Source organism: Pristiophorus japonicus, chromosome 15, assembly GCF_044704955.1.
Source record: "Pristiophorus japonicus isolate sPriJap1 chromosome 15, sPriJap1.hap1, whole genome shotgun sequence".
Lineage (NCBI taxonomy): Eukaryota > Metazoa > Chordata > Chondrichthyes > Pristiophoridae > Pristiophorus > Pristiophorus japonicus.
Window position 1 is genome coordinate 4976945 of NC_091991.1, and position 27438 is coordinate 5004382.

Here is a 27438-nt window from a genome sequence, read left to right on the forward strand (position 1 = left end):
AGTAATGTACCCCAAGTACATCTGATTAGTGCCAAATATTATATTGCGATAATGTCACAAGAATTTCAAGTTTCGATGTATTTAAATTGGATGAAGTATTTAACTTATTCTCCGTGGTGTTAACACTGGTAGGCAGAGTTATATATAATACACCACCATTATACAGTTTAATGGAAAATTAAGTAGGAAAGAGCAAAGCTAGAGGCCATCAATATAAGATAGTTACCGGGGAGAATCCCCCTTGCTCTGTTTCAAATAGTGCCACGAGATCTTTTACATCTAAAAAATGAGAAGAAACTTCTTTACCCAGAGAGTGGTGAGAATGTGGAACTCGCTGCCACGGGGAGTGGTTGAGGCGAATAGTATCGATGCATTTAAGGGGAGGCTGGATAAACACATGAGGGAGAAAGGGATCTCATACAAACATATAAAATTCTAACGGGTTAGATGCAAGAAGAATGTTCCCGATGTTGGGGAAGTTCAGAACCAGGGGTCATAGTCTAAGGATAAGGGGTAAGCCATTTAGGACTGAGATGAGGAGAAACTTCTTCACTCAGAGAATTGTGAACCTGTGGAATTCTCTGCCACAGAAAGTTGTTGAGGCCATTTCGTTAGATATATTCAAAAGGGAGTTAAATGTGGCCCTTACGGCTAAAGGGATCGGGGGGTATGGAGAGAAAGCAGGAATGGGGTACTGAAGTTGCATGATCAGCCATGATCATATTGAATGACGGTGCAGGCTCGAAGGGCTGAATGACCTACTCCTGCACCTATTTTCTATGTTTCTATAATAGCATCATCGAATTATAAAAAGGTTACAGCACTGAAGGAGGCCATTCGGCCAGTCGAGCTCGTGCCGGCTCTCTGCAAGAATTGAAGGCTATGTTGATGGGATTAGATGGAGTGGCAGGAGGCTCATGTGGAGCATTAACACCAGCCTGTTTCTGTGCTGCACATCAATGTAAGGCATCACTGAAATGTGTCATGGAAAAAAAACCTTGTATCATACAAAAAGGAACCACGTGCATAGCCCAATCGTCAGAAACCTCAGGCTCCAGGGAACCACGCTGGCTCTGCGTTTAGTCAAGGTACCACTGGAAATACATTGAGAGATTTTGATATATACTCTGTACTTAAACTTATTAGTAAGCAAGAAAGACTTGCATTTATATAGCACCTTTCACAACCACAGCAGGTCTCAAAGCACTTTACAGCCAATGAAGTACATTTGATAGGTAGTCGCTGTTGGAATAAGGGCGTGCGGTTGAGAGCATGAACAGTGTTACAAAAGTTATACAACACAAGCAACAACTCAGGTCTTGTAGATAATATCGATATTCCTGGCATTTTAAATATTCAAAATTTATAAGGGCTAGAAAATCGTTTTTTGGCCATAGCGGTATTTTTTCGGCATTTTTCGCCAAGAATACCGCTAATCACACCGCCGTTTTTTAAAGGCCCAAGTTTCGTTACAAAATGCGGCCAGTAGTAAAAATCGGCGCTGCACGAGGATTCGCGGCGGAAACCGTGGTCCTTGCCAACTTTAGTCCGACGCCGATTACCGCTGTGAGAGATGACGATGATGATAATGATGATGGGAGGGAGAAAAACACAAAAAACATAGTAAAAAACACAGAACATTCACAGGACACTTAACTATTGAATCGCTGAAAAAGAATTAAAAAATAAAAACTTTTAACTTATCTTCATACCTACCGCAGGTTTTTCTCGGGCGTTTTTTTTCGCCCAGAATACGGGTGCGGCAAAAGTCCAAACTACGGCGATAGTGTTGTTTCCGCCGGCCGGCCACTTTTCAGCGGTGTTTCAAAACCGCCAGCGCAAGACTTCGGCGAAACTAGCGGATCACTCGTTTTTCGACAAAAACAGCAAAATATCACCGAAAATACAGGCGCAAGGTTGGTGAATTTCTAGCCCTTAGGGTGTTAAAATTTAGGCTTTGAAGAAGTAATTTTCTTGTTTTCCCATAAGTGCTCCGAACAAAAATACACGGAGCACAATCAGCCAGTCAGCTCGTAAAACTTCAAACGTTGGCACGAAGAATATTGTTAGAATTTGGGGGAGGCAGATTTTCCTGTTCCTACAAGACCACCGAGCAGGGAGAAGCACATGACTGCAAGGAAACCCGCCTGATTTTTCTCTAAATTAATTAGCGGACAGAAAGTCGGGAGGGCTTCCTTCTTGGCAAGTGTTCCCACCTGGTCTGGTTTTCCTATACCAGGAAAATCTACCCAGGATGTTCTGACATCTCAAAATATAAATTTAAGCATTTCACAGCATTACAGTGGGGTTCTTTGCTGTGATTAGCCTTAACACATTTTATAAAAAGGCACATCAACGTTAAATATCTCACACATGAATATTGGTCATTCTGGTTTTGCTGCAGACGTTCTATCTCACACCCCCCAGCAGTTTCTCAGCACGTTGGCAAAATCTTCATCGTTTGCGATTCCAAGGCTGAGTCCTTCGTAATAAGCTTCAAATTCACAGTAAGTGACTTCTTTAGGGCTGGTGCAGCTCTCCTGTAGCGTGTCCAGGAATGCTGAACGGACTTGCTGCTCTGAAGATTCTCCTGCAACAGGACGGTAAAGGGAACAATGTTGGACCAGCGCTCAGAAACTTGGTGGTAAAGGAGCCAGGAGATGGACAGCACTCAGAAACCAAATGGGGAGAAAGCTTGGAGATGAGCAATGTAATGTATGCACGTGTGAGTATGCTCACAGGTTTGTGGAGCTGTTGATCTCTTCCGCTGTTACATCGAGCCAGGGTGTCCCTGGAGATGGAGCACGCGGTGTCCAACGGTATTCTCGCAGCCTTCCATGAGAGGTGGGCGCCGGAGGGACTGGAGTGCATCATTTCAACCGGGAACAGAATTTTAATTTGACAAAGGTTCCCTTAATACTGAATTGTTAATTTGTGTTTTTGGTGCCCTCAAAAAAAAACAAGGGGGCACTTGAATGAAAGTTTCTGGAGTGTGACCTCCCCTTTAATCAGGGGGCACTTGATTTAAATTTAAAGTTGATTTACAGGTACAACAAAACAGTTGTGGGGCTGTTGAGTTGTGAGTGGCTTAGCTAGTCACGTGATGTTCACAAGACTCAATAAAACCCCAGCCAGTTGGGTTCGGTGGATCCACGATGAAACAGGTGATTGTGAGCCTGTAGATGAACTGGTAATGTGTCGTGTGATTGTTAAACCAACTAGTTCTTTATAACAATGTGTTGCTATGAATTCTTAAGCTAAGTACACATGAAGCAAATACATTACAAGCAGTACTCAGAAACTTAGTGGGGAGAAACGAGGAGGTGGACAGCCCTCAGAAACCAAAACGGGGGGGGTGTGCTTAGAGACAGACAGCACTCAGCAACATGGTGTCCACCAATACCATGCTAGATCACAATACTAGAAGGCGTGCAACAGCACAGTGACTCTCCCTCAAGGTTTCTCGCATTTCCCTCAGCAATGATACTGAGATGGGATGCTCAGAAGAGTGAAAGGTCCAACCTGCAACCCATCACCTTATGCCACAGCACACTGGTGTTCCAGTTTGTGGCCCAATATCATTGGTGGCCATGTCCAATGTAAAATAGCACGAGACTATAGGGACCGCACCTGGAGTATTGTGCATAGTTTTGATCTCCTTACCTAAGGAAGGATATACTTGCCATAGAGAGTGCAACAAAGGTTCACCAGACTGATTCCTGGGATGGGAGGGATTGTCCTATAAGGAGAGATCGTGTAGACGAGGCCTATATTCTCTAGAGTTTAGAAGAATGAGAGGTGATCTCATTGAAACATACAAAATTCTTACAGGGCTTGCATGGAGTCAACCAGGGGTCACAGTCTCAGAATAAGGGGTCGTCTATTTGGGACTGAGATGAGGAGAAACTTCTTCATTCAGAGAATCTTTGGAATTCTCTGCCCCAGAGGGCTGTGGAGGCTCAGTCTTTGTGTATATCCAAGACAGAGATCGATAGATCAAGGGATATAGGGATATGGGGATAGCGTAGGGAAGGTGGAGTTGAGGTAGAAGATCAACCATGATCTTATTGAATGGCGGAGCAGGGTCAAGGGGCCGAGTAGCCTACTCCTGCTCCTAATTCCTATGTCCTTATGTATGACACTGCCAGGGCTAGGAGTTCAGCACGCATAAATAGAGCAAATGTCAGTCATATTGCCATCACAGCAAGAAAATGTGTTTGCTCCACACTTCACAATGCAAATGATTTATGTGTAGCATGCAACTCATTTTGTCCCACCCACCCCATGTATCATAGAATCAGAAAAATTTAGGGCACTGAAGGAGGCCATTTGGCCCATCGTGTCCGTGCCGGCCGACCAAGAGCTATCCAGCCTAATCCCACTTTCCAGCTCTGGGTCCAAAGCCCTGCAGGCTACAGCACTTCAGGTGCATATCCAAATACTTTTTAAATGTGGTGAGGGTTTCTGCCTCTACCACCCTTTCAGGCAGTGAGTTCCAGACCCCCACCACCCTCTGGGTGAAAAAAGTTCTCCTCAACTCCCCTCTAAACCTTCTACCAATTACTTTAAATCTGTGCCCCCTCTGCTAAGGGAAACAGGTCCTTCCTATCCACTCTATCTAGGCCCCATAGAATTGTATATACCTCAATTAAATCTCCCCTCAGCCTCCTCTATCCAATCTTTCCTCCTCGCTAAAATTCTCCAGTCCTGGCAACATCCTCGTAAATCTCCTCTGTACCATCACTAGTATGTCGCTGTTTGCTAAATATTCACAGCACTTTACAGGATGCAGCATTAATGTGCTCCTGGTTCATTCACGGTTTGGCAGCACACTCAGAGCGAGAGAGAAGCTGTGGAGATTTGTTTAATAAAAAAGGACAAAACCTGACTCCAAAGCGCTCGGTGTCTAACAATGTCCTAATATTTACAAATTCAGCCAGTTGTTCCATCACAGTGTCAACCCTGGCTCAGGGGACAGCACCCTCGCTCCTGAGTCAGAAGGTTGTAGGTTCAAGTCCCATTCCAGAGACTTCAGCACAACAAAAAAAAATCGGGGAAGGGAAAGGAAAGAAGCAAAGAATTTTTATAGCGCCTTTCATGACCATCGAATGTCTCAAAGTGCTTTCCAACCAATCAATCATAGGCAGTCCCTCGGAATCGAGGAAGACTTGCTTCCACTCTAAAAGTGAGTTCTCAGGTGACTGAACAGTCCAATACGGGAATTACAGTCTGTCACAGGTGGGACAGACAGTGGTTGAGGGAAGGGGTGGGTGGGACAGGTTTGCCGCACGCTCCTTCCGCTGCCTGCGCTTGGTTTCTGCATGCTCTCGGCGACGAGACTCAAGGTGCTCAGCGCCCTCCCGATGCTCCTCCTCCACTTAGGGCGGTCTTTGGCCAGGGACTCCCAGATGTCAGTGGGGATGTTGCATTTTATCAAGGAGGCTTTGAGGGTGTCCCTGAAACGTTTTCTCTGCCCACCTTTGGCTCGTTTGCCGTGAAGGAGTTCTGAGTAGAGCGCTTGCTTTGGGAGTCTCGTGTCTGGCATGCGAACAATGTGGCCTGCCCAGCGGAGCTGATAGAGTGTGGTCAGTGCTTCAATGCTGGGTGTGGAAAAAAAATGATCTAAGCCCTATTTTTAAGGAAAGGGTTAAGTTCACTTCTTGCTGAGTTAATTAAATTAGTGGAGCTAGAAAAGAAAACAGCCAAACCCCTCAGATCTTGGAACAAAGGATGTTGTAAATACATGACTGTCTAGTGTTTGCATGAGTTTCCAGATACCCTGCTTATTAGAATGCGGACAGGGAGAAACTATGCAAGGACAAGATAAAAGTCTGCCTCCTGAAATGACCATTGTATTTACAGGATGTATGATTAATGCTCATATGAGGTGTTTTAGATAAAGTTCTTGCTTTGATTGAATTTACAAGAATATATGATTAATGTACTTGTGTGGTGTGTTTTAGATAAAATTCCTGTTTCAACTGTATAAAGATAGAGGGGGTTTTCTTGTAAAATTCAGAGTTTTGCCTCAGTGCGGACTGAGGGGACTCTCCGAGATATCTTGTTAGGAAATAAAATTCTCTCGAAGCACGGCTCTGAAAGCCTCCGCCTGAGTTAATTTAAGCTAAAATTTCCTCGACAGATTCTGGCGTAGTCAGGCAGGATCTCTAAAAAAAAAAACGAGATCCAAAAGAACTAAATGTAACTTTTAAAGAGAAAAGAGGAATTTTAAGGACCTTCCTAGCTGAAAGGAGGAAGGTGCCTAGGCCGTCCTAGCTGAAAGGGGGACGAGCTGCCGAGATCCCCTGGAGGGTGAGGCATCATTTAAGGTAGCTACTGCAAAGAAGCTAAAATAACAAAAAGGCAAAAGGAGACCCCGAGCTGAGCAGAAGAGAGAACACCGGTGAGCGCTTTGTAAATTACTGTATATTTTGTAGGATTGTCCTAACTCTCATTTCAGAAAAAACCGCGAGACGTTGCACCCGGAAGAATGGGAAACGGCTCTAGTCGAGCAGGGCGTTCGCGCCCAGCTCCTAGAAAAGGAAAGAAAGACGACCTCTCGACTGAAAGAATGAAAGTACATCCTAAGACCGAGAAAAGAATCCGTAAGGTAGTAAAGCAACGAGAGAAGGTAGGAGATCCCATTGTGCCGCCCGGCTCGCCGGCGGACACTGTAATTAAAGAAACAGGAGATGACAGATACGCGGTAACGTTTAGTAGCGATTTGTATGGTTGGTCTGATGGGGATTGGCCATATGGAGGAAGTTTTAAGTTGTCTTTGATTGAAGAGTGGAGAAAAACAACCAAGGAAGGAGGGGGAGACCCCACTTGGGATAGGGACTATATGGAAAACTGTTTTAAAAAATGGACAGAGGTTGCTAAAAGGCATCAACCCCCTAAAAATAAATCAGAAGAAAAAGAGGGGAAGAGTGAAAAACCTCCCTCTTATAGTCCTCTGGGTTTTCCTATCCCCTCAGCACCAGCAGTAGGACTCTATCCCCGTATAGAACCCCCAAAACAAGATAGCTGGCAGGAACTTATAGAAATAATCGCTGCCCATAGAAATCAAGCTCTGAGGGAACTAGCAGCCCCTCCGGATCAGCCACCTAGTGGAGGAGCCGATGGAGGAGACCCGGGAGCATCTGGGTCAGGGGAAGCCAGAGCCTCCGGAGAAGGGGGCATAGACCACAGATCTGGGGTAACAACAAGAGGGCAAGTGGCTAAAAGAGAAGCCGCCGACTCTACTTCCCAAACCCCCGTCGGCCAAAATCCTAGGGTAATGATAGGAACTACGGCAGTCTTAAAACCATGGTCCCCTGGAGAAGCCAGAGATATGATCTTGGCCGCCCCAAATCCGGTAAGGAAACCGGTAGCATTTCACAACTGGCTTGAGCAAACGTGTACAATTTACAATCCACTCCCAGGAGATGTTAAATTATTATTGCAAGCAGCCTATGGATCTTCCTGGCAGGGGATAAAAGATATGTTCCCCATCCCAACAGGGGAAAATGGAGACTGGAGAGTCAATGATGACTTGCTGGATGCCGGCAACGAGTCATTAACCCATTGGCTGAAACACCGAGGAAAGAACGCAATTCTGCAAGGGGCTAAAAAGCATGGGGATATAGGGGAAGTCACCCGCTGCTTGCAGAAAGCAGAAGAATCAATAATAGATTTTGCAGGCAGATGGAAAAATAGTTGGGACGAACATGCAGGAATACCGATGGATCAAAATGAACCATACAATTGTTAAATTGTATGTTGCCGCAACACGCAAGAACATACAAAATAAGGGTTTTGGACTGGCAAGGAAAAAGTTGGAAGGAGACAATTACAGTACTGGCCAATATGGATAGGGAGGGACTATTCACCTATAAAGACAACAAGGCTAAAATAACAGGTCAATACTATCAACAAAAGGGAAGAGGACAAGCGCAGAATAATAGAGGAGGGTTTGAGGGATGAGGACGGGGAATAGGAAGAGAACAGTGGCCCCAACGCGATCGCTCCCAAGATGAGTGTAGAAATTGCGGAAGAAAAGGGCATTGGGCTCGAGATTGCAGATGCCCACCGAAACAGCTTGGAGGGTTACAAAGGGATTTCCCCGAACCTCCACCTTCATTGGCCCCTCAGTTTTCATTCTCTAACCCCAACCCGTACCAATCAGCATAGGGATGCCCCGGAGGCTTAGTGGTACAAGCGGCAGCCCTCCGCTTATCAGCAGACATAGAAGAAAACCCTTTAGCAGTAGTAAAAGTGGGAAACACTAATGTGAAATTCCTGGTGGATACCGGTGCTACTATGTCTTCTGTACCATCCTCTGTGGGATTACCTGTCAGCAACACCACCGTTTTAAGTTTGGGCGTGGCCGGTATCCCCATGAAAGAATTTTTATCTGAACCTACCAAATTGATAGTTGAAGGACAACAAGTTAATAATGAGACTTTGATAGTCTCTAAAACAACACCTCTCCCTTTATTGGGAAGACAGACTTTGTGCAAACTAGGAGCCACAATTTATTGCACAAAGGAAGGAATGTTCATGGAGCTCCCTCCAAATAAAATCCATCAGTTCTTTAAGGGGATTGAAGAAGAGAAAAGGGAAGATAACAAAGAAAAGGCTGCCCTCTATTGTTGGCAATTGAATGGCAACTTCTATTCCCCCTTGATACATGAAGTTATACAAAATTTAAAAGCTAAAATTGACTAATACTGAAGAATTGATGTATATAATTTTGACAAGCTTTGAGGCAGTTCAGCTTCACTGTACAGCCTGATACACTCGACAAAAAGCTGAAACTTACCAGTGTCTGGTACAATCCTTTTTAAATAAAGAAGAAATAGTAGAAGCTACGCCCCACATTTATTTTGGACCAGAAGGATTGGGGGTAGCCATTGATTTGACACCCTTACAGCAACAGCGGAGAAGAGAACTCGACACCCCATCTGACATTGGCTGTAAAACCGCCAGCGAAACCTAAAGATATGGGTCCGATGATTGTAGAAATAGAAAAGGAAAAACAGCAACAAGGCTATCAACCTTGGGCAGTAATAAAATTGCAAAATGTTCAGATAGACTTTATCACCCAGTGGAAAGAAAAAAAACGTGCCTCCACTTTTGAAAAACAGCAACCCCCGGAACAACCAAGCCCTAAGCTGCCAATGGCATTGAATCAAGTATCTTCTGAACTTTGGGCAAAGCATAAGAATCATGTTGGGCAAGTACATTCTGCAGTACCCCATCGGGTACAATTGATAAAGAACGCCGTGTTACCAAGCATTAGGCAGTACAGACTGCCTCCAGAGGCAGAAAATGGGATAGCCAGTAATTTCTGCATTATTGGAACAAGGAGTTCTAGAAAAGACACAGAGCCCGTGTAACACTCCGATACTGCCCATACCAAAGGTTAATAAGCCGAATGAGTGGAGATTTGTGCAAGATCTGAGAGCTATTAATAAGATAGTAGTCCCCATCACCCCTGTGGTACCAGACACCAACATTATACTATCTGCTATACCACCAACAGCAACTGTATTTACTGTGATAGACCTGTGTTCAGCCTTTTTCTCCATCCCGTTAAATCAAGAGAGTCAGTATCTGTTTGCTTTCACCTACAAGAAGCAGCAGTACACATGGACCAGATTGCCCCAAGGATACACCGAAAGCCTCGCAGTATATGCAGCAGCAGTAAAAAGAGACCTCGAAGACTATTCATTATCAGACCAGTCTGTACTGCTGCAGTATGCGGACGATTTGCTTGTGGCTTCTAGCCACGGATACAGGTGCATGCAAGATTCCCTGAAACTGTTACAGCACCTATGTGAAAGAGGGCACCGAGTGTCGTTACAGAAGTTACAATTTTGTCAGACTCAAGTCCAGTACCTGGGTTTTCACATATCTCAAGGGCAGAGGCAGCTAGGACCAGAAAGAATTCAGACAATTCAAAGTGCCACCATACCAAAGACAAAGAAGGATATCTTGTCATTTTTGGGGATGGTTGGGTACTGTAGACAATGGATCCCTGATCATCGAGAATGGGATGCGGTCCTAAGATCAGCTGCCCTAAATGATGTCCCACCCAAGGTGGAGTGGACCCCAGAGAGAGAGGAGGCATTTAAACAGTTAAAGAAAGCCATTACTAATGCTCCGGCGTTGGGACTTCCGAATTATGGAAAACCTTTTCAGATGTATGTGAATGAGAAAGAAGGATTTGCAACAGCAGTACTAACCCAAGAACATGGTGGGGGAAATAGACCAGTTGCTTATTATTCGGTTTTGCTGCCTCCAGTAGTAAGGGGAATGCCCGCATGTCTACGTGCTGTAGCTGCTACTGCGGTCATGGTGGAGAAGTCGGTACCTATTGTCTTGGACTATCCATGTACTGTCATTACAGCCCATGCTGTCTTATTACATAGAAAAACATAGAAACATAGAAAATAGGTGCAGGAGTAGGCCATTCGGCCCTTCTAGCCTGCACCGCCATTCAATGAGTTCATGGCTGAACATTCAACTTTGAGGGCAACGGAGGCCATCGCCCGTCCACTTTACAGCGTCTAGAAGAACAGGTTATGAAGTATTACTGCTGTCACACCCTAACTATACCTTTCGACGCGCACCGGTAGTGAACCCAGCCACCTTTCTTCCTACTAGAGAAGTAGAGGATCCAGACCAGCATGATTGTCTGTTAACAGTGGAAGTAGCCACCTTACCAAGACCAGATTTGCTCACAGAGCCCATGGACAATCCTGATCTTATTCTCTATACGGATGGATCATCTTACAGGCCGTCGGATGATTTGCTTTTGGCAGGCTATGCTATTGTAATCCCCCACGAAACTGTTGAAACATTTGCCCTGCCTCCCGGAACCTCGGCTCAGGCTGCTGAATTGTTTGCCCTCACTAGAGCTTGTATAATAGCTAAAGATCAAACTGCTAATATCTATACTGATTCTAGATATGCATTCGGGGTGGTCCATGATTTTGGACAACTGTGGAAAAACAAAGGCTTTATCACCTCTGGTGGAAAGCATATTAAGCACTCTCAACTGGTGCTTAATCTATTAGACGCCATTCAGTTGCCAAGTAAGGTAGCCGTTATCAAATGTGCAGCTCACACAACCGGTGAGGATGAAGTATCAGTAGGAAATAGGAAGGCTGACGAGGCAGCCAAACAGGCCGCTTCGGCACAGGCAGACTGCTTTCAAGCAGTCTCAGTCTCCCCTCCACAGATGCTTGACATCCAACAACTTAAAACAGCCCAACAACAAGTTACTATACAAGAAAGAAGGACTTGGGAACACCAAGGTTGTTTTCTCAAAAACGACATTTGGTATCACCCTGATGGGCGAACTGTTTGCCCAAGGTCTCTATTTTTGCCCCTGTCTCGCCTAGCACACGGTCAGGCTCACATGGGCAAAGGAGGGATGATACATGCTATTACTGCACAGTGGTATGCACCAGGAATAACAGTAGTAATTGAGAAAGTTGCTAGAACATGCCAAATTTGTAAACAAAATAACAGAGGTAAAACACCTGCTGGATATGATCATCTACCCCAGCCAAGTATGCCCTTTGAAAATTTGCAAATTTAATTTTGTCCACATACCTCCAGTATCAGGTCTCAAGTATCTATTAGTTATAGTAGATATGTTCACAAGGTGGGTAGAAGCGTACGCCACTAGGAGAGACGATGCCCGAACAGTAGTAAAAATTCTATTTAAAGAAATAGTACCAAGATATGGGATACCTATGGGAATCAACAGTGACAGGGGAACCCACTTCACAGGAAAAATAGTGCAAAATCTTGCAGAAGCGTTAGGGTTCCAGTGGAAGTTACATATACCATATCAGCCATAGTCCTCGGGAATGGTAGAAAGAGTAAATGGGATAATAAAATCTACCCTCACCAAGGTACGTCAGGAGACTGGACTAAAGTGGCCAGATGCCTTACCATTGGTACTGTATACAATTAGAAACCAAAAAAACCGAAACACTGGTCTGACACCACATGAAGCCTTGTTGGGACCACCAATGCCGACCGGCGTAAAACCACCACTGGCAGCTGAAAAAATAGCATTAATTTGGAATGATGAAGAATCACTAAAGTATGCTCAGGCCATGTGTGAAATAGCGAGGAGTCTGCACAAACAAATAAAGCAGACACAGGTGCCCCCATCGGAAGGAAATATGCACCTTTCAGGCCTGGAGATCAAGTGTTAGTAAAAACATTAAACAAAGAATCCTTTTCTCCTAGGTGGAAGGGACCATATCAGATAATCCTCACAACACGAACCGCTTTGAAGTTGGAAAAGCACCCGGGTGCATGCAACCCGCTGTAAATATTATTTCCCCGACGAATCACAGCCGAAAGAAAAGACATTGAACCAGGACGTACTACGGTCGCCCGACTAAGAAAACAGCATCTTCTCGCTAAAGAACTGTACCTGCCCTTATTTTGTGTTCACTTATTTTGGGTATTTTGGACTTAAAAGTATCTATAGTTACTAAAAAAAATCCAGGGACTAATGTCAGAACTCATTTGTGCGCCAGCCTGGGCATTTATTATTTTGGTTACGGTTACCATCGTGCTTGCGTGTTGTTATTGTAACGAATTAGTTCAAGAGTGTTATAGAAGTAAACAGAAAAGAGAAGATGAGGTGGGACTTTTGGAAAAACTATAAATGGACATTGGGCGTTCTGATCATTTTAGCGGTAAGGAGAGTCAGACAGGAGGAAGAATTACTTGAAGAAGGAAAAGTATGGAAGGGAGTATGTAAGTGGGAACTGAAGCCAACAAATGACACTGATATTACGGAAATTGGACAGAATGAGATCTGTATGAAAGGAAATAAACCTGTCTATCTGGATGGAATTCTGCATAGGCCCCCCATTAATAAATGCGTGAGAGGAGTCTACACCTTGTATGACCCTGAAGAAAAAAGAACTTATACCTTTGGGCAATGGCAAAATGTAGAAAAATATCTGTCTGTGCACAAGAGTGAACCCTTACCCCCTGTAATTAATTTGACCAGACTGCACAATTTGATACGTAATGACAAGCAAATTGAGGAAGCTCTGTCAAAAAGAGGCAGAGACATCCACCAATTTAGAGTCGAAATGAGTTACAAGAAGGGGCAGCTAGTAAGAATCGCAGATGAAGTTACCTTTTTGACGGTACACCATTGGTGGGATGTGTTTTTCGGATGGTCCCCAAAAGCTTCCGCAGTACTGAAGCTAGCTGTACATCCCATAATAATCATGGGTGTAGTGATGCTTACATTATTAATAATCATTTGTGGAATATGGATAAAGTTGAAAAATTTAATTAGTCAAGTAATGAGCCTGGTATCCCAAGTAGAAAGGAAAAGTGTGTCCATAAAAGGAAGGTTAAATTGCATAGAAGGAAAAGTAGATGATTACAATGAAGAGGAATGTCTTAAAATGCGACCCTACCTTGAGGGGTATGAACCCCCTTTTGAACAAGAAAAGAATATATAAGAAACTGTGTTGATCTAGTAAAAGATCAACAAGGAGGGAATTGTGGAAGAAAATGATCTAAGCCCTATTTTTAAGGAAAGGGTTAAGTTCACTTCTTGCTGAGTTAATTAAATTAGTGGAGCTAGAAAAGAAAACACCCAAACTTCTCAGATCTTGGAACAAAGGATGTTGTAAATACATGACTGTCTAGTGTTTGCATGAGTTTCCAGATACCCTGCTTATTAGAATGCGGACAGGGAGAAACTATGCAAGGACAAGATAAAAGTCTGCCTCCTGAAATGACCATTGTATTTACAGGATGTATGATTAATGCTCATATGAGGTGTTTTAGATAAAGTTCTTGCTTTGATTGAATTTACAAAATATATGATTAATGTACTTGTGTGGTGTGTTTTAGATAAAATTCCTGTTTCAACTGTATAAAGATAGAGGGGGTTTTCTTGTAAAATTCAGAGTTTTGCCTCAGTGCGGACTGAGGGGACTCTCCGAGATATCTTGTTAGGAAATAAAATTCTCTCGAAGCACGACTCTGAAAGCCTCCGCCTGAGTTAATTTAAGCTAAAATTTCCTCGACACTGGGGATGTCGGCCTGGTCGAGGACGCTAACGTTAGTGTCCTCCCAGGGGATTTGCAGGATCTTGCAGAGACACCATTGGTGGGATTTCTCCAGCAATCTTTAGAATATTCTGAGGATGTGAATGAAAATTTCATTGTGTGAATGAAAATCATATGTGACTGCAGGGCCCAATTTTGTGGGAGCCAGCCGTCCCGTCCCCCTCCCGCCCCGGGTGAACACACTTCTGTGCCCCGTTAATGCCCCCTGGAGGCGATAACAGGAGGCGCACAAACGGGAAATTTCAAAGCCTATATCTGTTTGTATTGGCTAATGTGATTGGCTATTGGCTAGGTGTCTACTGTATATAATGTACTGGCTGTGAAATGCTTTGGGACGTCAGATGTACATTAGTGCAGTTGCGAAGTTCCTAACAGCAGCTCATAATTCTCCATCAGGCCTAACTTTTGTTTTTAAATGTCCAATTTGCCCGATGTAGACAAGGCTTTCTTGAGTAAAGGACTCAAATGCGGACAGGGCTACTGATGTCGGGAGCCCATTCCGGTATCTCTGTAAAGTAACAATGAATATTTACTGACAAAAGGTGTACATCATGAGCAGATCTTGAACTCATTACCTGAGAAGACTTTAGGATGTTTCCTTGCATTGTAGAACTTGCTAATATCATTCACAGAGAGGCTGCCAGTCTTGTTTGGATCAAGCTTCATATAGGCCTGTGAAAATAAATGGTGATGTAACTAAAGTAACATAAAACAAGTTAATAATAAAAGTTGCGATATCATATTAGCCAATACAACAGAGGCTTCGAAATTCCCCGTTTGTGCGCCTCCTGTTATCGCCTCCAGGGGGCATTAACGGGGCACAGACGTGTGTTCACCCGGGGCGGGAGGGTGTTGGGACGGCTGGCTTCCGCGAAATTGGGCCCTGCAGTCACATATGATTTTCATTCATACAATTAAATTTTCATTCACATCCTCAGAATATTCTAAAGATCTTCGGAGACAATGACTTACTTTTGAAGTGGAATCACTGTTGTCTTGCAGGCAGATGATGAGACCACCAATTTGCACACAAACGGATCAATTAAAGTTAAAGTGAACTTTTAGCGGTGATCCAAGGCCTGTATCGAACTTTGGTTAGACCACACTGAGAGCACTACATACTGTTCTGGTCACCATATTATAAAAAGGATACAGAGACACTGGAGAGGGTGCAGAGAAGATTTACAAGGATGATACCAGAAATGCGAGGGTATACATATCAGGAAAGGATGAACAGGCTGGGTCTTTTTTCTCTTAAAAAGAGAAGGCTGAGGGGTGACCTAATAGAGGTCTTTAAAATGATGAAAGGTTTTGATAGAGTGGATACAGAGAGAATGTTTCCACTTGTGGGGAAGAGCATAACTAGAGGTCATCAATATAAGATCGTCACCAAGAAATCCAATGGGGAATTCAGAAGAAATGTATTTACCCAGAGAGTGGTGAGAATGTGGAACAAGCTACCACAGGGAGTGGTTGAGGTGAATAGTTCAGAGAAGGTTCACTCGGTTGATTCCGGGGATGAGGGGGTTGACTTATGAGGAAAGGTTGAGTAGGTTGGGCCTCTACTCATTGGAATTCAAAAGAATGAGAGGTGATCTTATCGAAACATATAAGATTATGAGGGGGCTTGACAAGGTGGATGCACAGAGGATGTTTCCACTGATGGGGGAGACTAGAACTAGGGGGCATAATCTTAGAATAAGGGGCCGCCAATTTAAAACTGAGATGAGGAGAAATTTCTTCTCTCAGAGGGTTGTAAATCTGTGGAATTCGCTGCCTCAGAGAGCTGTGGAAGCTGGGACATTGAATAAATTTAAGACAGAGATAGATACTTTCTTAACTGATAAGGGGTTAAGGGGAGTGGGCAGAGAAGTGGACCCGAGTCCATGATCGGATCAGCCAAGATCTTATTAAATGGCGGAGCAGGGTCGAGGGGCCGTATGGCCTATTTCTTATGTTCTTATGTATAGATGCATTTAAGGGAGGCTGGACAAGTATATGAGGGAGAAGGGAATAGAGGATTATGCTGATAGATTTAGATGAGGAAAGACGGGAGGAGGCTCGAGTGGAGCATAAATGCCGGCACGGACTGGTTGGGCCGAATGGCCTGTTTCTGTGCTGTATATGCGATATGATCCTATGTAAACAGAAGCCTGATTTAGGCCCAAGTCTATAAACCAGCTCTTCCAACATAATGGTAGCACGATACAGGGAGAGATAACCGTCTTACTTTCCTAACGAATGCTTTACGAAACTCATTCATCTCTCCAATGACCGCTCGAATAAACCGGTGATAATCTACTCCAGCATCGCAGTCCTGGTCCAGTATGAGCCAAACAGACTCAAAATCCTACAAATAGAGACAACATCGTTAGTGCATGCTAAAGTATCAATTTAAGCACCCTGTGGTTTTAAACCTATTCCTCATTTTTGATAAACTACATATTGCAGTTTTGGAACACGTTGAGAGTATTTCAATGTGACACAAGAAAATGAACCTCCATATAAGGAATTCAATAGCATAGATTAACATCTGTTAGTGTCAGTATAAATGTTTTAGGTCATTTAGCAGAGTAATCATTTTTATACTTTTAAAGAAAAGAATTGAGAAGCCAAGATCCATTGTGCAGGACACACCAATATTTTGAGTTTAAAAAAATGAAAATTGGTTGTGTTCAATTATGTCACAGCAGCAAACATCATCACTGTTTGTCAGTTCATGCCACAAACTCCATTCCCTTTCCACTGATTCGATCTCTCTCCCTGGAACTGTCTAAGGCTGACCCTCATCCGTGCCTTTGTTACCTCTAGACTTGACTATTCCAACGCACTCCTGGCTGGCCTCTCACATTCTACCCCATGTAAACTAGAGGTGATCCAAAACTCGGCTGCCTGTGTCCTAACTCGCACCAAGTCCCAGACGCCCATCACCCCTGTACTCGGTGACCTATATTGGTTCCCGGTTAAGCAACGCCTCGATTTTAAAATTCTCATCCTTGTGTTCAAATCCCTCCCTATCTCTGTAACCTCCTCCAGCCCCACAACCTCCCCGCCCCCCCCCCCCATCCCCCACCCCAAGATATATCTGTGCTCCTCTAATTCTGGACTTTTGAGCATCCCTGATTATAATCGTTCCACCATCGGTGGCCGTGTCTTCTGTTGCCTGGGCCCCAAGCTCTAGAATTCCCTCCCTAAAACTCTTCCCCCTCTCTCTCTCTCTCCTCCTTTAAGACGCTCCTTAAAACCTCCCTCTTTGATCGAGCTTTTGGCCACATGCCCTAATATCTCTTTATGCGGCTCGGTGTCAAACTGTGTTTGATGATCGCTCCTGTGAAGCGCCTTGGGACGTTTTACTGCGTTAAAGGCGCTAGATGAATGCGGGCTGCTGTTTGTGCTGACCTTATCGGGCAGCTCCAAGTGGAACTCTTTCAGAGCTTGTTTCAGTTGCGTTTTCTGCAGGATTCCGCCTCCACATGGATCGCGCTGGCGGAGAAATTTCCCCAAACCAGTCAGGGTGCGAACTCCTCGCTTCTCGAGCTTTTCTTTCAACAGTCCTGAGTAACAGCGACAAAAGATAAAGTTAAATTTGAATAGCTTCCTCCGTGCAACGGAACATTTGATGATTACTTTCTCACTTGAACTGAACTGATCAAGAATACTCGCTGGACCAAGATTGTGATGGTGAAGTAGATTATCACTGGTTTATGCGAGCCGTCATCGGAGAGATGAATGATTTTCACAAAGTGTTCATTCGGAAAGTAAGACCGTTATCTCTCCCTGTATCACGCTACCATTATGTTGGAGGGGCTGGTTTATAGACTTAGGCCTAAATCAGGCTTTTGTTTACATAGGATTACATAGGATATCATCATCATAGGCAGTCCCTCGGAATCGAGGAAGACTTGCTTCCACTCTTAAAGTGAGTTCTTAGGTGGCTGAACAGTCCGATACGAGAGCCACGGTCCCTGTCACAGGTGGGGCAGACAGTGGTTGAGGGAAAGGGAAGGTGGGACTGGTTTGCCGTACACTCCTTCTGCTGCCTGCGCTTGATTTCTGCATGCTCTCAGCGATGAGACTCGAGGTGCTCAGCACCCTCCTGGATGCACTTCCTCCACTTAGGGCGGTCTTTGGCCAGGGACAGGTATAGGATTAGCGTCCTCGTCCAGGCCAACATCCCCAGCATTGAAACACTGACCACACTTGATCAGCTCCGCTGGGCAGGCCACATTGTTCACCTGGCAGACACGAGACTCCCAAAGCAAGCGCTCTACTCGGAACTCCTTCATTGCAAACGAGCCAAAGGCGGGCAGCGGAAACGTTACAAGGACACCCTCAAGGGCAGGTATAGGATATACGGCACAGAAACAGGCCATTCGGCCCAACCAGTCCATGCCGGCGTTTATGCTCCACTCGAGCCTCCTCCCGTCCTTCCTCATCTAACTCTTACCAGCGTAACCCTCTATCTTCCTGTGGCCTTGCTCACGGGTTACGCCCCGTGAGCATCCAGGTAACTGGAACAGAGAGGTCAATTAAAGGTCAGTAAATTGCTTGTAAAATTTAAGACCCAGATTAGATCTAGTGGGCACATCCAATTGCATTGCAAAGTCCTGATGATCTGCAGCAAAATATATTTTCTTCTTGTACTACCCAATTTCATGCTCATCAATCTGGCCCCACAACTCTAAGCTCTTCCTTATCTGCTGGCTTTCCCTGTCTGAATTCTGTGGTCCTCCTTCAAGCAGCGAAGGTTAAGGGGAGATTTAGTAGAAATGTCTGAAATTATGAAGGGGTTTCGATAAAGTAAACAGGGAGAAACTGTTCCCGCTGGCAGGAGGACACAGATTTTCAGATAATTGATGAAAGAACCAGGGGGGAGATGAGGGGGCCGTTTATTTATTTTACGCAGCGAGTTGTGATCGGGAACGCACTGCCTGAAAGGGCGGTAGGAGCAGATTCAATAGTGACTTTCAAAAGAGAATTGGATAAATGCTTGGAAAGGAGAAATTTGCCGGGGAGCGGGACTAATTGTATGATTCTATGACCTGGAGGTTTGAAAAGGGCTGTTGTCAGTAATGTTGCCTCACTGGTAGATAAACCTACATTAAAGAGCTCTGTTTGTATTTGCAGCTCGAGATAGAAAGCAAATTAATGGGAATGTTGATTGAAACTTCATGTGTGGCCAGTGAGATGTGCACCTGAGCAATCCACAGAGACCAAAAGCTGGGACAGGCTTGTCTACATTAATGGGACCTTATGTAAAACAAAGGTGGGCAGCGGAAACGTTACAAGGACACCCTCAAAGCCTCCCTGATAAAGTGCAACATCCCCACTGACACCTGGGAGTCCCTGGCCAAAGACCGCCCTAAGTGGAGGAAGAGCATCCGGGAGGGCGCTGAGCACCTCGAGTCTCATTGCCGAGAGCATGCAGAAATCAAGCGCAGGCAGCGGAAGTAGCGTGCAGCAAACCAGTCCCACCCACCCCTTCCCTCAACCACTATCTGTCCCACCTGTGACAGGGACTGTGGTTCTCGTATCGGACTGTTCAGCCACATGAGAACTCACTTTAAGAGTGGCAGCAAGTCTTCCTCGATTCCGAGGGACTGCCTATGATGATGATGATGATGAATGTGAGCGAAGGTGTGATATAAGCTTCTCAACATTGGTTCAGCTCTGCCTAGATGATGCAGCGGCTGAACCAACATCTGAGAAGAAAAGTAATATCATGAAAAGGTTTTAAGTTTATGAAAAGAAACACTACGGGCTAAAAATTCAGTATAGTCTGGTTTGAGGCGGTGATACCGCCTGGTCGCTAACTTTAGCATCGGGTGATGTTCACCACCTCCAACCGGGATATTCACATTTAGTGCCCCAGGAGGGGAGTGGGGAGCAAAGGGAGGCGTTCCCCACCCCTCCAAGGGCACTAAGCCTGATTCCTGGGACATAGAAACATAGAAAATAGGTGCAGGAGTAGGCCATTCGGCCCTTCGAGCTTGCGCCATTCAATAAGATCATGGCTGATCATTCCTTCAGTAACCCTTTCCTGCTTTCTCTCCATACCCCTTGATCCCCTTAACTATAAGAGCCATATCTAACTCCCTCTTGAATATATCCAGTGAACTGGCATCAACAACTCTCTGCGGCAGGGAATTCCACAGGTTAACAACTCTCTGAGTGAAGAAGTTTCTCCTCATCTCAGTCCTAAATGGGTATCGCAGGAGCGCTGCTGAATTTCTGGGGCTCGGAAACCAGCATCCCAGCGCCTAAAGGGGAGGCCAGTTAGACCACTCGAAAAGTTAAAATAAATGCAAGGGAGGTCATTTCAACACTCGTAAACAGTAACCAAAGATAAATAAATGCGGAATAACTGAGCGTAAATGAAAAAACTCTCACCTTATAACCACCCACCTGCTGAGCCGTTTCCTTATCGCCCCAGGAGGTTGGGGAAAGACTGCTTCCTCTGCCGCGATTAGCGCCCGGCGCTAAGGCAGGCGAACCCGCTGAAGTTTGTGACCGCGGCACCAATCGGGCGTTGCACGCGGATAGACGTCGCCAAGTGGGCAACGCTAGAGTGCGCGGCGCTAACTGTTAATGCCGCCGGTAAACCTCCACTGAAGGTCGCGGAGTCGCTGACAGCGTGGCGCTCTGGCGGTAAACGCTTAGCAGCCCGTTACCGCCCCTCTCGGGCGCTAAGCAACCCATTGTTAGCCCTAAATATTTTAAGTTAACAAATGCAAGAGATAAAGACCAATCGCTGCAGACTGCTCGGTTTGGATACAGTTCCTTCGGGATTTACCATCACGGGTACATCATTTAATCCTCACCTTGTACGGACATAAAGATATTTCTGTCGTCAATCTCCTGCTTACTCAAAGCCGGATTACCGCTGGTGCTGCAACAAATTAATTGAGAGACAAAAGTTGCATTTTAAATCAAAAGGCTGGGGCAAACATTTTGTATGGTTATAATAACAGGAAATATGGAAACACTCAGCAGGTCAGGCAGCATCTGTGGAGAGAGAAACAGAGTTAATGTTTCGGGTCAATGGCCTTCTGTCAGATTGTGTATAGCATCTGCAGTTAGAAATGAGTCTTCATATACTAGCTACTAAATTCAATCACAAATTCCGATACTGATTTGCGTACTTCTGACCTCTCTGAAACACCTTGGGACGTTTTTCTAGATTAAAGGCGCTATATAAATGCAAGCAACCTTGGCGTCCTATTTGACCCCCAAGCTGAACTCCAACCCCACATCCTCGCCATCACCACGACATTATACCTGCACATTGCCCGTCTCTGCCCTCGCCTCAGCTCACCCGCTGCTGAAACCCTCATCTTGGTTAACCACGCCATCCTCCTCCAACGCCTCTCCACCATGGTCCAGCTGGGAGGGACTGCACTCGCCTGGTTCCATTCTTATCCATAGCCAGAGAATCACCTGCAACAGCTTCTCTTCCCGCCCCCACATCGTTACCTCTGGTGTCCCCCAAGGATCTATCCTTGGCCCCTCCTATTTCTCATCTACATGTTGTCCCTCGGCAACATCATCCGAAAACACAGCGTCACTTTCCACATGTACGCTGACGACACCCAGCTCTACCTCACCACCACTTCTCTCCACCCCTCCACAGTCTCTAAATTATTACACTGCCGATCTGACATCCAGTTCTGGATGAGCAAAAATTTTCTCGAATTAGATATTGGGAAGACCGAAGCCATTGTCTTTGGTCCCCGCCAAAAACTGGGTTCCCTAGCTACTGAGTCCATCCCTCTCCCTCCCTAGCATTGTCTGAGGCTGAACCACACTGTTCACAATCTTGGTGTCATATTTGACCCCGAAATGAGCAGCCAACTACATATCCGTGCCATAACTAAAACCGCCTTTTTCACCTCCGTGACATCGCCCATCTCCGCCCCTGCCTCAGCTCATCTGCTGCTGAAGCCCTCATCCATGCCTTTGTTACCTCCAAACTTAACTATTCCAACGCACATTCCAACGCACATCTGCGGAGAGAGAAACAGAGTTAACGTTTCAGGTCCATGACCCTTCGGTGGTGTGGCAGACTGGGAAATCCACCCTCACTCGATAGTCCTGTTTAGGCTTCTGTCCTCGATAGAATGGCCTCCTCCCTTTAAGTCGCTCCTTAAAACCCACCTCTGACATCCCAAGATGCTTCACTTTATTTATCCCCATGACTTGTTACTTCCTTTAATGAATTTTGCAGAAGAGCTGAAGATGGTAAGAGATTCCTCAAGTACTTACAGCAATGAGCGCTTAGCCGTTTCATCAATGCCGATGATCCGTAAAGTTAATAACGGTTTCTCTTGGACACTCGCTGGGAGACCAACATGTTGCGCTGTCCGGAAGGTCAGATTGGCACCCTTGCACGGAAAAAAAAGAAATTGGAAATATCACCACTGTGCACATGATGCACGAAAGTGAGGCCAATAAGGTTCACAGAATCAGAGAAACTTACAGCACAGAAGGAGGCCAGAAAGAGAAGTCATGCTTAATCCCTCATCCCAGCTCGACACCATCCAGGACAAAGCAACCGCTTGATCGGCACCCCATCCACCACCTTCAACATTCACTCCCTCCACCACTGGCGCCCCCTGGCTGCAGTGTGCACCATCTACAAGATGCACTGCAGCAACTCGCCAAGGCTTCTTCGGCAGCACCTCCCAAACCCGCGACCTCTACCACCTAGAAGGACAAGGGCAACAGGCGCATGGGAACACCACCACCTCCACGTTCCCCTCCCAGTCACACACCATCCTGACTTGGAAATATATCGGCCGTTCCTTCATCGTCGCTGGGTCACAATCCTGGAACTCGCTCCCTAACAGCACTGTGGGAGCACCTTCACCACACGGACTGCAGCGGTTCAAGAAGGCGGCTCACCACCACCTTCTCAAGGGGCAATTAGGGATGGGCAATAAATGCCGGCCTTGCTAACGACACCCACAACCCATGAACGAATAAAAAAAACAGCCTTTATTTGCAGAGACACATCGCATACTGTGAACCCCCCTGAGATAAACTCGCAACCCTTCCCCAGCCTACTCCCATACGAGCACTAGCGGCAATGTCCTCCACCTCAATACACTTAACACTTACCACATAGAAATCACCAACGTCATATTGCCTTCTCTCTCGCCTACCATACTGATGACAGTAAATGCCCCTTTGAATGAATGGAAGTGCATTTGTCCTGGGGGGGAAAAAACAAGAGATCCAATTTTACCGGCAGAAATTCTAAAAGACTGTACAGGAACACTGTTGCCAAGGCTGTTGACAGCTCTGTATTTCCTGTCAGACATTAAAGAAAAAAGAAAGACTTGTATTTATATAGTGCCATTCACGACCACCGGACGTCTCAAAGTGCTTTACAGCCAGTGATGTACTACTTGGAGTGTAGTCACTGTTCTGATGTGGGAAATGCACACAGCAAGATCCCACAAACAGCAATGTGATAATGACCAGATAATCCGTTTTGGTGATTTGATTGAGATAAATATTGTCCAGGATACCAGGGATAACTCCCCTGCTCTTCTTCGAAATAGTGCTATGGGATCTTTTACGTCCACCTGAGAGCAGACGGGGCCTCGGTTTAACACCTCGAGTGAAAGACGGCCCCTCCGACAATGCAGCACTCCCTCTGCACTGCATGGGAGTGTCAGCCTAGATTTCTGTGCTCAAGTCCCTGGAGTGGGACTTGAACCCACAACCTTCTGACTCAGAGGTAAGAGTGCTGCCCACTGAGCCACAGCTGACAATATCACAGATTACTTTGAGCACCAGCTCTTGCTTCTGTTGACAATGAGGTGTGGATTTGCCTTCAGGAGCTGGCTTTTGTATTTGGTGTGAAAAGGAAAATCTTGTCTCAGCCGTGGCTGAGTGATAGCACCCTCCCCTCTGAGTCAGAAGGTTGTGGGTTCAAGTCCCACTCCAGGAACTTGAGCAGAAAATGTAAGCTGCCACTCCTAGTGCAGTGCTGAGGAGGTGCTGTCTTTCACATGAGATGCTAATGCGAGACTCTGTCTGCTCTCTAAAATGTATGTAAAAGATCCCATGGCATTGCAGGAAGAACAGCAGTGGAGGTCTTTCTGGTCAATCATTGCTGGGGGGGGAGGGTCACCAGAGACCAGAGGGCGCCGCAGTAGGAGGTCAGCTGGCTGTACACATGTGTGCTTGGTCACCTGTATATAAGCTGGGTGTCTTTGTCACACAGGCACTCTTGGGCTGGAATAAAGATGGATCAGGTTGCACCTGAGTGAGTTTATAGTAACCAGACTCTTGAGTCATTACAAACAGACTATCTAGCCACTTATTTAATTGCTGTTTGTGGGAGCTTGCTGTGCACAAATTGGCTACTACGACTCCCTACACCAAAACAGCAATGAGATTGCAAAAGGACTTCATTGGCTGTAAATCGCTTTGGGATGTTCCAAGGTTGTGAAAGGCGCTATATAAATGCAAGTTCTTTCCGGTGAAGACGGCGATGTATTCGATTCGAAGCCTAATTTCATATCAGCTGGGTTTTTTTTTAAAATTCCGTATCAGATATTTGTTATAGATGAGCTAATGATCAATGTAGACCAGAGCGGAAAAATACTGTCCCCTGATCCATCTTCAAAGAGAATTAAATAGATTACCAACTAGACAAATGACACGCTCCTGCAGCATCTAATCTGTGTTCTGTATTTATTAGCTCCGTCAGCCATGGCTCAGTGGGTAACATTCTCTGGTCTTGGAGTCAGAAAGTTGTGGCATGTGGCATGTGTGCTTGGTCACCTGTATATAAGCTGGGTGTCTTTGTTATGCTGGCACTCTTGGGCTGGAATAAAGACGGATCAAGTCCTACTGCAGGGACTTGAGCACATAAATCTAGGCTGACACTCCCAGTGCAGTGCTGAGGGAGTGCTGCACTGTCGGAGGTGCCGTCTTTCAGATGAGATGTTAAACCGACGCCCCATCTGCTCTCTCAGGTGGATGTAAAAGATCCCATGGCACTATTTCGAAGAACAGCAGGGAAGTTATCCTCGGTATCCTGCCCAATATTTATCCTTCAATCAGCGAAACAAAAAAAATATATAGTCTATCTGGTCATTATCACATTGCTGTGTGTGGGAGCTTGCTGTGCGCAAATTGGCTGCTGCATTTCCTACATTACAACAGTGACTACACTCCAAAAGTACTTCATTGGCTGTAAAGCGCTTTGGGATGTCTGGTAGTCCTGAAAGGCGCTATATAAATGCAAGTCTTTCTTTCTTTCTCCTGGGGCATCCAATCTGTGCTGTGTTAATTACCATGGGCACCATTGTGGTGTACAAGGAGACCTACCTGTTTTTCCCAAACTGACGATATTCATACACTGTAAGAGACTTATCAAATGCGAAGAAGAAACCAATCAGCTCTCTGCACGCATCACGTCCATTTCTGGTTAAAGAGAAAAGTTCACATGTGTTAGGCAGGCTCCTCAGCAGCACAGTGGGGCGATATCGGCACGGAGCGTTGCGAGAGCGGGGTCTGGGTTACAGATTGGGGCCTACAACACTCGGACTGCAAGCTCTATTCTCCGAGCCATCCGCGAGCGAGTGTCTAGATCAGCAGCGAGTCCTCAAGAAATTAACTCTAACGTATTATCTTTAGCTGGAATGTATGGAGTGTATAAATGTTGCACAGATATGAGTGACCAAAGTGGCTTTCGATGGGTTTTTACACTGGATATTGTTTGCCGGTTCAGGGTCACAGACTGCTCCTGTAAGCGAGCCCATGGTCTCTACGGTCTGGAGTGTCCCGCCCAATATCTAGGTAGATACATCAGGTGCAGGGATCAAACCTGGATTTGGATTTCTGCTTACTGTCAGGTGCCACCAAGTGGATTCCTCGATTTCCATTGGGCGGAATAATTAACTCCATCAGACCATGGCTTCACCGTTGCCCCACATTACAACAGTGACTACACGTCAAAAACTACTTCGTGGGCTTCGTGGGACGTCAAGTGGCCATGAAAGGCACTATATAAATGCAAGTCTTTCTTTTTTTCTCCTCCTTTGGCTTGGTGTCTGTTTTCCTCATTCTTCGGTTACAGGCCTTGGGACATTCTCTATGTTAAATGTTAGTTAGTTATTGTTGTCCCTGTTGACTCACTGCAGAGTCTATGGAAAGAGATGTGGCTCAATGGAATTCCAAGGAACAAGACCTCACCTTTTGATTAAGCACTTTACAACCTTCCGGACTTGACATTGATTTCAATAACTTCAGATCATAACCACCCCTCCCATGTTCTCAGACAGCGGGTGATGGTGATGGCCCTGCAGTCATCATCATCATCATCATCATAGGCAGTCCCTCGGAATCGAGGAAGACTTGCTTCCACTCTTAAAATGAGTTCTTAGGTGGCTGAACAGTCCAATACGAGAACCACAGTCCCTGTCACAGGTGGGACAGACAGTCGTTGAGGGAAAGGGAGAGTGGGACTGGTTTGCCGCACGCTCCTTCCGCTGCCTGCGCTTGATTTCTGCATGCTCTCGGCGATGAGACTCGAGGTGCTCAGTGCCCTCCCGGATGCACTTCCTCCACTTGGGGCGGTCTTTGGCCAGGGACTCCCAGGTGTCAGTGGGGATGTTGCACTTAATCAGGGAGGCTTTGAGGGTGTCTCTGTACCATTCACATCTCCTCTAGACCCATCTTTTGTTTCTTTACTTGTCCCATTACCATTTCCTGTCGCCTCGCACCATCATCCCTTTTGTTATTTAACCACTTCTGCCCTCCACCCGGTAACAGACCTTCTCTTTTGTTCTTTCCTCTCCCCTCGTAACCACCCACACTTTCACTTTTCCCTGGCTCTGTACTTGCTTAAAAACTGTTACGTCTCTAACTTCTTCCAGTTCTGACGAAAGATCATCGACCTGAAACATTAACTCTGTTTCTCTCTCCACAGATGTTTTCCTGATCTGCTGAGTATTTCTATGCTCCTTGATCAAAGCCTCCTTGATAAAGTACAACAGCCCCACCGACACCTGGGAGTCCCTGGCCAAAGACCGCCCGAACACAAACATAGAAAATAGGTGCAGGAGTAGGCCATTCGGCCCTTCGAGCCTGCACCACCATTCAATAAGATCATGGCTGATCATTCCCTCAGTATCCCTTTCCTGCTTTCTCTCCATACCCCTTGATCCCCTTAGGCGTAAAGGCCATATCTAACTCTCTCTTGAATATATCCAATGAACTGGCATCAACAACTCTCTGCAGCAGGGAATTCCACAGGTTAACAACTCTCTGAGTGAAGAAGTTTCTCCTCACCTCAGTCCTAAATGGCTTA

The 27438-nt window shown here is 45.6% G+C and overlaps 1 protein-coding gene across 4 annotated transcripts in view; it reads right to left on the minus strand.

Moving 5' to 3' along the window:
* The window catches only part of caps2 (calcyphosine 2), a 191183-nt gene continuing 163745 nt past the window's right edge, over positions 1–27438 (minus strand). For 2 of the 4 annotated variants that reach the window (XM_070900087.1, XM_070900086.1), the window contains exons 11-18: positions 25455–25550; positions 23229–23322; positions 22374–22492; positions 20933–21000; positions 17511–17665; positions 16342–16461; positions 14687–14783; positions 1–2590 (exon numbers count right to left, since the gene is read on the minus strand). In XM_070900087.1, the coding sequence (XP_070756188.1) occupies positions 2415–2590; positions 14687–14783; positions 16342–16461; positions 17511–17665; positions 20933–21000; positions 22374–22492; positions 23229–23322; positions 25455–25550 (925 nt within the window). In that variant the 3' untranslated portion in view covers positions 1–2414. The remainder of the gene's footprint in view (positions 2591–14686; positions 14784–16341; positions 16462–17510; positions 17666–20932; positions 21001–22373; positions 22493–23228; positions 23323–25454; positions 25551–27438) is intronic. The other 2 variants (XR_011596717.1, XR_011596718.1) reach the window with 2 other exon arrangements.